The following is a 12620-nucleotide window of genomic DNA, read 5'->3' on the forward strand; positions in this document are numbered from 1 at the left end:
TTCTATCCAGAGATGTTACCTGTCCCACTGCTGTTACCTGTCCAGCTTTTTGTGTCTCTTCAGTTTAAACCAGCATCTGCAGTTCCTCCTTGCACATTAGCACCTTGTAATCTGACTCAACTGTTTGTGGGCTCCTCCCATCCAGCTGAAGTCCAGCATAGTATGAAAAGAGTGATGCTCCATTGTCAGCTTTTAGATGAAGACGTTAAACTGAAGCCCATTCATTCTACAACTTAAATCAATAGAAATTATTCCATGAAGGGTTAGCTGGGTGGTTAATAATTAATTATTCCCTGACCAACTTCACAAACAGATTATTACGTTGCTGTTTGTGGGGTTTTGCTGTGTACAAATTGGTTACTTTTTTACTGACTGCATTTCATTGTTTGTAAAGTAACCTAAAACATTTTAGGGTAGGAAAGGCCTTATAAAAATACAGGTGCACCTCAGCTTCCGATGGGGTTCCGTTCCGAGAAACCCATCGCAAACCGAAAATATTGTAAGTCAAAATGCATTTAATACACCTGATCACGTGGCCAGAAGCGAACTGCGGGTCGCTGCCATTTGCACCATCGCAAAGTCGAAATATCGCAAGTCGAAGCATCGTAAGCTGGGGAGCACCTGTATAACATGTTCTTTCTCTCAAATATCTTGCCAACTAGGAATTAGTTTGAAGCAAATTGCCTCCTTGGGAACAGATAGTTCTCTCTGAACTTCCTGTTGTACGTGTGTATGGATTGATTGTACAGCATGATTTGACTGGATAGCATGGAAACAAAGCTTTTCACTGTATCTTGGTGTGAGTGACAACAATAAATTAAAACTATCCAGATTGCGTAAGATTGTACTAACATACAGTTGTGGAATGCAGTAACTTATTCCCTTCCTTCACTTCCCTAATCCACGTGTCCACCTGCTATCCTTTTTTGTCTCTTTTCTTTGATGAAACACGAAAACATTTGTTTATTTAATTACCTTATAGGATGAGCGGAATAATGTATACTTTGAAAATAACAGAGAAGTCTATGGAGGATGGTCTGGAAGCTATGCTCAAAATCACTTCATTGTTGAGAACTGCACCGAGCTCTTTAAGCCACAGGTATGATAAAGTATTTGTTGTCTGAGCACTGATTATGTAGAAGAGTGTCACAGCCATGCATCACAAAAACGAAACCTTTGTCCCTCAACATCCATGCTGACCATTTTTGCCCATCCTATTTGAATTGATCATTTTTTATTGTGCTATTGGTCTTGTAGTATTGCAGAGAAAGGGGAATGAGGTGACAGAAATTGGTATGGAGGATTCCGTAGAATGTGGGTCAGGGTTTAGTAAATGGATTTGTGGCAGAAACGAGGAATAATGTCTTGTGATTCTTCTGCTTTGGAGAGAGGGAGTTGATGCAGGAGGGCACATGAATTTGTGAATTACGGGGAGGAGTTGGCACATGGGTAATGGGGAGAATAGTGCAGTGTGCTCCTCAGATTGTGGGAAACAGTGTGGCTCTGGTTTTCTAAGTGATGGGAGGGCAGCCAGGTACTACAGGTTGCTGGAAGGGGATGACACGGTAGGATTCTTTGTTTATAGGAAATGCAATTGTTTACAACGTTAATAACACTGCTATCTTTCTCAGACCTACCATCCATCTTTGATCCAAGTGAAGAAATTGGAGCCACTGAAGGAGGTGAGTGGGCCTTGGGATTAAATTTCCATATCAGGAAACAATTAAGCATGGTCATCGCAAGCTATTATTGATGTGAAAGCAAATTAATATTATTTTAAACAAAGTAAATACCACATGTTACCAGTAAAATCACCTATTTTATTGGATTTCCGTATTAGATTCCTGGTATAGGCATGTTTTGAATCTTGCACACCTGTTTAACCAGTTTTAAGTAATATTTCAGCTTGAATCTCTGAGCCATCTGATCTAATTTCTTTAGACTAAATGTTATGTTTTATTGTATAAAAGACAAAAATACTGTGTCGTTGATACATTAAAATTATTTTTATTAATATTAAAAGGCATTGCAATAGAAAATTTAAAAACATACATACATTTTATCAGTTATAAAAACACAAATTATTGTGGATTTACATAAGATCGGGCAGCAAATGTGGAAAGAGAAACTATTATTGTTCCAGGTCAAGACCCCATGTCAGAGCTCTACTTGGTGCTTTGTAGAAATAATGATGTGACTCGGATGAAATAGAGAGTGGAATGGGTATGCCACCGCTGCATGGCTCCATTTATTTGTGTCAAGTGAAACAGGAGGTGGAATTTCATTCGTGCCTTCAGCTTCATTTTTAACATGGAGTCTTTCGACCGGATTTTCAGCATTTCTGTGCAGTATAGGACAGACTGACATTGGGAGCGTGGGAAGCAGCCCATTATGGAAAGAATAATTCCAACCGAACGTAGTTTCACCTTAAGGCTTTGTTGTGGGCTTTCCCCTCATTAGTCACTTCGTACCTCACTAGCCCAGTGAGAGGTGAAGAAATCCATTATTAAAATCAAGCATAGAAAGGAATTTGGATTTTTTTGAGTGTCGACTTGTGAAACAAAGATTGAATAAGTATTCAGCTTCGGGTTACAGCTTACTGAAAGGCTACAGGATCTTCACAAAGTGTCAACATCACCGGGAAATTAGGCAAGTGGGTTTTGCAGAATTTTGCAATCAAGGAGATGTGCTGATGGAGAAGAATGTGCAGCAAAGGCCGGGTCTGCATTAGCTCAAGAAAGCAGATGCCACTGGAGTCTGAAATAGTGGAATCCACCAAATTCATTGGCTTGGGCAGCACTGGATTTGGGGCTGTCTCCCCACTCTAGGATTAGTGATGGCACAAAGGATTGCAGTTGCTGGAATCTGCAGCAAAAAAAAGTAAAACTCTTGCAGAAGGAGCTCAGTAGGTCAGGCAACAACCGTGAGGGAAATGCACAGTTGACATTTTGGGTCAAGGCCCTTCATCAAGACGCTGCAATCCAGATGAAAGGTCTCGGTTCGAATCGAGGGATTTGGATCAAGGAATCAAGGGATATGGGAAGGAATCAAGGGATACGAGGAAAAAGCAGGAACGGGGCACTGATTTTAGATGATCAGCCATGATCATTTTGAATGGCGGTGCTGGCTCAAAGGGCCAAATGGCCTACTCCACCTATTTTTATATGTTTCTATGAAATGTTGACCATCCATATCTCTCCACAGATGCTGCCTGACCTGCTAACTTCCTCAAGCAGCTCTTCTTTTTTTTCATGGGATTAAAAATGGTAGTTAGTTCCACTTCGGATCTATCTTCAGCACAAACATCTTTGATGTTTCACAAATCCCAAGCACCAGGAGAGATGTCCAACAGCTTAAAGCAATATTTGGGTAATTTTTAAACGCATTAAGTATAGATTCAATGTTAATGGGTATCCTTGGGAGGGGAGCAGGTGAAGAGAAGTGTTCTCGAGTAAGAACAATATAGCTGAAGAATTGGATAACAGGCCAACATCAGATGACTGAAGGGTATGGGCTAGAAGTTGGGTTGGATAATATAACTAAGTTTTAAATCGGGTCAAAGATGTGCAAGACCCCACTGAACAAATGATTGAGAATGATTGCTTGGAAACAAAAATTACAGCTGCCCTTGTTTCTGTTTCCAGAATCCAAGAAGTGCACAAGAAGGCGACAAAGACAATGCAACAATAGAAACAATTTCACCTCCGGTCTCTGGGCCTGCGGTCAGTACAGTTGTATTGTGCCTTTTTGTTTGCATTGGGCATAATTTCTTTACAACTAATGTTTGAAGATACTGAAGTCAGCCGAATTGTGGTTATTTAGATACGTTACAGATGTGACACTCCAAAAGCCCAGGATTCCTTTGTGATAACTAGGTTTATTATCCTGTCTCCTGCCTTTCAAAGGACATCAAAATTATGGACTATCCTGCACACTACAGTCTAGGAGTTCCAAACTTGTGGCTGGATTTATTGATTTTTACCAATTGGGACCATTGCCATTCATACATTGAATCTGAAAAAAAAGCCTGAACACTCATGTGCATGTTGTGGAAATGGGACAAAGTTGATTTAAATTATTTTACTTCAGTTTAAAGATTAGAGTTTATTCATTTTTGTTGTTGACATTTTAAAAACAATTTACATTCAATTTCAATAGGGTTTAAAAGTCTGAATATTAATGACCTATGAAGACTAAATCAGTGACAGCTTTTATACTTGTCAGTACTCTGCCCCAAGTTTTGTTGGGTCACGGGATGATCCTCCGCAGTGCTCCACCCAAAGCCCTGTCATCAGTCTGACAAAGCTGCTGGACTGAAGGGTGCAGAGCGGCAACAAGATAGATGGAATGAATCCAGGGCCAGATGACCGGGCCAGCAGTATCCAGTTAAAATTGTTTGTCAAACTCAGAATTTTATCATATATTTATTTTGTTTTCAGTCTCTTTTTTGATGTTTGGCCTTGGTGCTGTCACAGACAATAGGTGCAGGAGTAGGCCCTTCGAGCCAGCACCGCCATTCAATGTGATCATGGCTGATCATTCACAATCAGTACCCTGTTCCTGCCTTCTCCCCATACCCCCTGACTCCGCTATCATTGGTTTTGGGACTATTGGGTTTCTCTATAAATTCCCAAGCTAAAATTTTTTAAAGGACACCCATATCATTCTAAAGTCAGAGAGTTGTAAATCTGTGGAATTCTGCCTCAGAAAGCAGTGGAGGCCAATTCTCTGGATGCTTTCAAGAGAGAGCTAGATAGAGCTCTTAAAGATAGCGGAGTCAGGGGGTATGGAGAGAAGGCAAGAACGGGGTACTGATTGTGAATGATCAGCCATGATCACATTGAATGGTGGTGTTGACTCAAAGGGCCGAATGGCCTACTCCCACGTCTATTGTCTATAAACTTTTGTGCTAAGATTAGCAATTCAAGATTAGGATTGGGGAGTTAAGTTTTCCAGACTTTTGTCATCTTTAATGTTGTTCCTAACATGATGAGTGTGAGTATTGCAGGAATGAGCATTGATAGTCAGAGGAAAAAATCCTGAAATCCACTTTCTCTCCCTCTCCTGCTCCAGCTTCAAACTTTGACTGGCTTGGTTTCCTTGCACATCCTGGTCTCTTACTTTTCTAACTCATTTTGTATTGATGCTGTCTTTATGTCAGAGACCCAGTCACATCAACAGTTAAACTATATTATCCAATGTTCCACCAATCATAAACTTAATAAAAACTTCCCAAATGATGACAACCGTTTGATTGTGTTGTAACTATGTTTGGAATCGAGCCAGGCTACGGACTGTTATTTAGATTAAAGTTAAACTTGAACCAAAAAGGATCAAGCCCAGGTAATCATTCGCTATAGAAGAAAGGGCTATTTGCCAAACTAAAGGCACTGATATTTGATAGTTGGGACGCATTTCTTGGGTGTCTCAACAAATATCAATTGCAGGCGTATCTTTTCATCAGTGTGCACAAAACTTTCATTCTTCTAGGTTTGCATAAGGTGATTGTAATCCTGGCTGTAGAATTAAACAGCCATAACAAGCAGACAGCTTCAGGTGTAGAGTAATCCTGTTGACAGCTTCAGCCTGCTCCTTGTTCCATATGCAATAATACAACAAAAACAGGCGTGACTAAAAAGCATTTGCAAAGTCATATTTATCCCAGTATGAACACAGGCACACAAATGTCTTGCTTGTCTATTGCCAAAGCAAAATTGAAAAAAGGTTTCCATTTTCTCTGGAATATGTTGTATCACTTTAAGAATGTAATGCAATGCAACTTGGTTTTTATGTTACAACTTCTTAGCTTGTTATATTTTCCTTAAAGGTTCCTGGCATATTTAGAACTTGGGAAGATGGACCATATTTGTTCATAATTAAAATCCAAATATCACATAAGGAGGCAAAGAATCCAGAAATCAGTCAAAGCACCAAATCTACAGGAAAAGTTATTGCTCCAGTGAAAAATGACAGTGAGGGGAAGGGAAAAACTAAGAGAGAAGCTGCAGCAACAAAGCAGGAAGAGTTGTCTCTCACAAGTAAGTACTAATTATTTACCTGGGTATAAACATCTGAGTTAAAATGTCAAACAGAGCGGGAACCATTTTGAGATGGGTAGAAAGACAATCCAAGTCCAGTTAAAATAAGTCTTGATGCACTTAACAGTACCTAAATATCTCAGGGAAACAGATATTCACAAACCCAATGAGCTATTTTGAAGCAGGGATTTATATGGAGAAATGTGATAAGCATCAACTTTGGTGATTGAAAATGAAATGCTAACTGGAAAAACATTTTGTCTTCAAATAAATCAATGAGAGCTTTAATATTTGTCTTCAATTACACATTTCATCTCAGATTTAGGTGGTTGAAATGGAAATTCAGAAACAACATGTTTATTGAAGTCGGAAAATATCTAAGGGTGACAGCTAAATATGTCCTCAGACTGATCTACATATGTGATAATATGTTGTGTGCATCTCTAATTCAAAATAACATGTTGAATAAAAGAAAATCAATGTCAACATTATCAGAGAAAAGGAACTATGAGAGAAGGGAACAGGTGGCTGGGTTTGGCTTTTGTATGTTCTTAATATCTGTTATGCTTTGCAGTGATTGTTGAAATGAAAGGTCAATATGAATATATCTCCCCAGTCGACTGGCCTTGCATGATGGTAAGTCGTACAATTAAAATGTTTTGCTAGTTGTGCCTTATCGCAGTTAATGCATATGCAAATTACATGGACACTCCCCTTGGATGTTTTCCTGCACATTTCCACCATTGGCCGGAACATCTGACCGATCACTGGCCAAGCCTTAATCAGCCTTGCTAAGCTCTTGGTTGCCTGGTCCTCTTGTCAGCATAGGTCGGCGATCATGTCCAACTCTCGCATGATGTTGCCATTAAGGCACAGCATTTGCATTCCCCACAGAACACTTGTTTTACAGCAAGACAGGAAATGTGTAGAATATAATTCTATGATATTAAATCCAGGAACTTATTTGATCATGAACTTTTTAAAGAAGTTTGAACAGTTTTGTTTCAGTAAATCTTTACTTAATGCTCCTTTTGTTTTTGTTTAAACTTTTGTGGCAGTTGGCAGTGCTGTTTCTGTCCAGCATGTGTCTAATGTTTTTATGTACACCACTGAAATGCATATTTAAAATCCCTGAAGAGTAATACATGTGGTTGATATCACTGTGTAGGAAAGAACTGCAGATGCTGGTTTAAATCGAAGGTAGACACAAAATGCTGGAGTAACTCAGCGGGACAGGCAACATCTCTGGAGAGAAGCAATGGGTGACGGTTTGGGTCGAGACCCTTCTTCAGACTGATGATTAATATCACAGTGGGTAATATCACTGCACAGTTAATCATACAAATGAAAACAGGGTTGGTTCAGTGGTGATGAAAAACACAAAGTGCTGGAGGAAATCAAATGGTCAAACAGCATCTCTAGAGGACATGGATAAGATACGTTTCTGTCGTACGGGACCTGGTGGTGATGTTAGGCATAGAGTAAACAGATCCTTTCAGTCACTAGCTTCTGTGTTAGAGTGTGGCAGACTTTACTGTACTGTGCTTTCTATGTAAGAGGAGAACGTTGCAAAGGCTTTTTGTCATGAAGCGGTAGAGGCCCAGGGCAAGCACCAGTACCCACCTTGCCACTGCATTCAAAATCATTGGCTCATCAGTAGGCCATATCCCAGATCAGTAATCAGGCTGATCAGTAAGTATTTAAGGCCTCCTCTTAGTTGAATAACTAAGCAGACTGTTGATTTGAAGAACACTTGTGCATGTATTGCTATTTTATATATGTTGTTATATCCATGAATGCTGGCATTTATCGTCCATCCATATTTATACCTGAACTAAAGGGGCAGTTAAGAGAACTACATTGTACATCTAAAGACCAGGTGTCCTGACTGCTGGTACCGAAACCAGTTTATTTCAAATTCCACATTTATTTAATGACTTAGATTTAAATATCCCAGCTGCCATGGAGGCAATTGAATTTGTGTCTCTGACTCAAGGGTCTAGAACTCCGTCTGTTCCTTTCGACCTTGTTCATTATCATGGTCTCGTAGGCAGAGGCCTCCTGCTTCCAAATCTCCATGATCTGCTCAACCAGCTTCCACCAACGCCTAATCTCCCAAGTCCCCCCTTTATCATCTGCTTGATCATTTCTCCCGAGCCTCTACAATCCGTCTTCAATCTCCGTTCCGCAGTCTCTCTCACAGCTCAGTAAATTATTTCTTCTCTTGTAGAGTACGAGCTATGAAATGACAGTCACGTGAGCAACATGTTTCTTTGATCCCATGCTCGTCATTTTGCATCATGATTGGACCACTAAATTATTCTATCTGATTCTTATCTCCATTTAGAAGAACGTGAAATTTGGGCAACCACGTCAACAGCTAGGAATCTTGTGAGCAAACAAACCAATTAAAGTAGCTCAAAGTATCCTGAAATAACTTTCCTGGAAGTTAATTGTCCCTGTCTGTTTGTATGGAATAATGAATCAAAAAACAGCATTTATTGCAGTTGGAAACTCGTGTAAAGGTTGAAGGACCAAAACCCTTCACATCCAATATGTCTGAGCCAAGCCTGGTCAGAGCTACCAACCTTTGTCTGACTCACATAAAAGTACAGAATGGCATTTCTGCTGGGAAATACCATGATGGGTGTAGCGCAGACTCCATACTAAGGTCTTCTGTGTTGTTTCTCTCCGCCAGTTTTTTATGGTGATGTGCATCGTGTACGTGCTGTTCGGAGCCTTGTGGCTTTTCTGGTCTGCCTGCTACTGGAGGGACCTGCTGCGAATCCAGTTCTGGATCGGTGCAGTCATCTTTCTAGGAATGTTGGAGAAGGCGGTCTTTTATGCAGAGTACCAGAGCATCCGATACAAGGGAGAGTCAGGTGGGGAATTTTGCTAACCTGTTCTTCATACAACATTTTCTACTTCAGTTGATAAACGTTCTATAATCTGCTTCTAGAGAAAATATTATTGCTTTTTCAAGCAGAAATAATAGACTTTGGTGTGAAAGTAAAAAGCTGCTTTAATTCTAGTTTGTCTGATGAGCATGTGCAAGTCCTGACTGCACTCGATTCTTTTCAAACCTATCCCTTCTGTCACCCCCGATTACTTCTAGAATCTTAAACAGAATATTACTGAATGGTTGAACCCATATCCAGTGTTACGGTAGCGCAGGAAGTGGGAATCACAATGGAGCCTCTTTTGCCCTTTTTCACATAGAATCCACAATAATAGGTGTTGGATACATGCTCTGATGGAGCTGGTTCTCTAGATGTACATGGATAGGGGTGCAGTGAAGTGTGGTGGGGGGAGATTGTTCACAACCTTTTGCCCTAACAAAAACAAGGTGGTGAAGTTCGCAGACCAAAACCCACATGGTAAACTTACCTCTTTACTTGCATGTACGTGAAAGGGCATAGGAACGCATTGCCACCTCTATCCTTTCCACTGGATTTTGCCCCCTTACTAAAAGGCAGCAAGTCCACGTCTCTCCTTTCAGCCATGAAATTGTATGTTCCTTTGTGGATTGTTTGGTGCAGTGGATGGGGTTAGCAATGCCCAGTCTATCTTTTGTCGGACTTGTGTTCAGTGATGATCCCAACCATTTGAGCTAGTTGTAAGCTTGGATCACAGCAGCGGGAGAATGGTGTCTTTTTGCAGGGCTCTGCATTTAACCAATGAAAGTGCATGTTCCACGCTGACATCGTTCACTCCTCTGATCATAGGTTCTCACTAAACAGAAACTTTATGCCATTGGTTTGTTTGTCCCATGTGTTACCCTGCTTTCCAGAGGAATCCTCCTTCAGTACTATTTGACAAAATAATTTGCATAATCTTCAAAGAAACAGCAATGCATTTTTGCTTAGTTTAGTTCATTCTCGTCACGCGTACCAAGGTACAGTGAAAAGCTTTGTTGCGTACCATCCAATCAGTGAAAAGCCGAAATATAATTACAATCAAGCAGTCCACACTGTACAGATACAAGGTATAACGTTTAGTGCAAGTTAAAGTCCAATTAAAGATAGTTCGAAGGACTCCAATGAGGTAGATGGGAGGTCAGGGCCACTCTATAGTTGGTGAGGGACGGTTCAGTTGCCCGTGACAGCTGGGAAGAAACTGTCCTTGAATCTCGAGGCATGCATTTTCAAACTTCTGTTCAGCTTGCCTGATGGGAGAGAGGAGAAGAGGGAGTGAGTGGGTTGAGACAAGTCCTTGATTATGCTGGTGGCCTTGCCAGGGCAATATGAAGTGTAAATGGAGTCAATGGAAGGGAGGTTGGTTTACATGATGGTCTGGGCTATGTCCACAACACTCTACAATTTCTAGCAGTCTTGATGGAGTGTGATATACACCATGCGTATCTTAATCATTGGAAGTAATTAAATAGTTGATTTACATTCAACGCCATATACTTGGCTGCTGAGCTGTGCCAACTGATGTCCTGAATCTTGTCATTATTACTTTGAAGGAAAATGTTTGGCTTTGGCAGGAGCAGCTCCGTGATAAATGGACTATCAAGTTTAGATCTTCTGATATGGAATACTGCCAATGTTAGTTTCAAAATTGATATTGTTCGATAATCATGTATTTATAGTTTTCAGTAATTTAGTCCTGCATCAATTCTCCTGCTGAAGTTATTCAGCCTTGTGTGACTGACCTTTGTTCTCTAATTTGTGTTTAGTGCAAGGAGCAGCGATTTTTGCGGAATTACTCTCTGCTCTGAAGCGTTCTTTGGCTCGTGTTCTGGTCATCATAGTCAGTCTCGGATATGGAATTGTGAAGTAAGTCTGAGCATACGTGGTTGTAATGTGCTATGCCTCTGACAGATATATGTTGTAAACTGAGTGTGACAATTAAGATGACGGGTCACTAAGTACATCTTTTGAAGTAATTCCTACAATTCTTTAAAAACCCTTTAAAAACCAACTGGTGAAGAATCGGTTTTGAAGGAAGCGGTAATAGAGCGTGTAAAATAAAAGGATAGAGCAGAGTAAATATGGATTTACGGGAAATCACATTTGAAAAAAATCTGGATTTTTTTTTCATTTGTGATTAGCAGACTAGATATGAGGCCAATAAACAGAACTAGTGTGTTACTGCCATGAATTCTGTTTAGTTAATGGAAAAAAATAGAATGGGAATACAGATGGGTCGGCTGCAGGGGGTTGGTGCTTGGTCAGTATCTGCTTTAATGATTTGGATGAGGGAATCATACAAGATGTCCAAGTTTGCTGATGATCCATAGCTTGGAGGTGGGGGCAGTGTAGGTTGTAAGGAAGATATAAAGAGGCTTTGTGGAGATGCAGCCAAGTTAAATAAATGGGTAAGGACTTGGCAGATGGATTACAAAGTAGAAAATTGTGAGGTCATTTCACTTTGGTGGAATTTATTTTTAAAGAAAGCAGCAAGGACTGAGAGTCCTTATGCATAAATCACTGAAATTAGCATGCAGTTGGAGCAAGCACGTTGGATAAAAATAGCTTGTCGGTCTTCATTACAAAAGAATTTGAGGACAAATAAGCTCATCTTACTTCAATTTATAAAGGGCAATGGTGTGACCTCGTCTGGTATATTATTTACTGGTCTGATCTCCATACTTAAGGAGGGATATATTTACAATAGATGGAGTGCAGCAAATATTTAGCAGGTTGATTTCTGGCATGTGGGTTTGTTGCACGAGGGGGAGTTTGTTGCACGAGGAGAGGTTAAGTTAATTGGGCTTATACTCTCGAGTCTCGAAGAATGAAAGGTGATCTCATAGAAATGTAAAAAATTATTGCAGTGGTGTGCCTCCGGGATAGTTGCGAGGCCCATTGTTGTTTGTGGTTTATATGAACGATTGGGATGAAAAAGGCATGATTATTAAGTTTACAAATGATACTAAAGTGGCCGAGCACTTCAACTCCCCCTCCCATTCCCAGTCTGACCTTTCTGTCATGGGCCTCCTCCAGTGCCATAGTGAGGCCCACCGGAAATTGGAGGAACAGCATCTCGTATTTCGCCTGGGCAGCTTGCAGCCCAGTGTTCTGAACATCGACTTCTCCAACGTTAGGTAGTTCCTCTGTCCCTCTCTTCCCCTCCTCCCTCCCAGATCTCCCTCTATCTTCCTGTCTCCACCTATATCCTTCCTTTGTCCCGCCCCCCTGACATCAGTCTGAAGAAGGGTCTCGACCCGAAACGTCACCCATTCCTTCTCTCCTGAGATGCTGCCTGACCTGCTGAGTTACTCCAGCATTTTGTGAATAAATACCTTCGATTTGTACCAGCATCTGCAGTTATTTTCTTATACTAAAGTTATCTTCTTCTTATCGAGTCCACATCACAAGATTAGAAATTGTTCAGCCAGAGCTGAGCACACTTCTCGGCATCTGCATACCATGATGTCTTGCGCTTCTTGTGCGTAGTGGGGGAAAGATTGGTGGAAACATGGCCACGACGTGAACACTTTCCTTGACCCCGATATCGTAGATAGTGAAGATGGTTATCAAAAATTACAGCAGGACCTTGGGCAACTGGGCTCTGAAATGGGTAATGGAGTTTAATGCAAATAAGTGTGAGGTGTTGTATTTTGGGAAGCCAAAC

The 12620-nt window shown here is 40.7% G+C and overlaps 1 protein-coding gene across 1 annotated transcript in view; it reads left to right on the forward strand.

The window, feature by feature from the left end:
- The window catches only part of LOC144597190 (transmembrane protein 87A-like), a 48990-nt gene that overhangs the window by 15199 nt on the left and 21171 nt on the right, over window positions 1-12620 (forward strand). Inside the window, exons 4-10 of the mRNA XM_078406182.1 lie at window positions 983-1099; window positions 1632-1682; window positions 3645-3722; window positions 5828-6038; window positions 6613-6674; window positions 8737-8920; window positions 10720-10819. Of these exons, the coding sequence (XP_078262308.1) occupies window positions 983-1099; window positions 1632-1682; window positions 3645-3722; window positions 5828-6038; window positions 6613-6674; window positions 8737-8920; window positions 10720-10819 (803 nt within the window). The remainder of the gene's footprint in view (window positions 1-982; window positions 1100-1631; window positions 1683-3644; window positions 3723-5827; window positions 6039-6612; window positions 6675-8736; window positions 8921-10719; window positions 10820-12620) is intronic.

Source organism: Rhinoraja longicauda, chromosome 10 (assembly GCF_053455715.1).
Source record: "Rhinoraja longicauda isolate Sanriku21f chromosome 10, sRhiLon1.1, whole genome shotgun sequence".
NCBI lineage: Eukaryota > Metazoa > Chordata > Chondrichthyes > Rajiformes > Arhynchobatidae > Rhinoraja > Rhinoraja longicauda.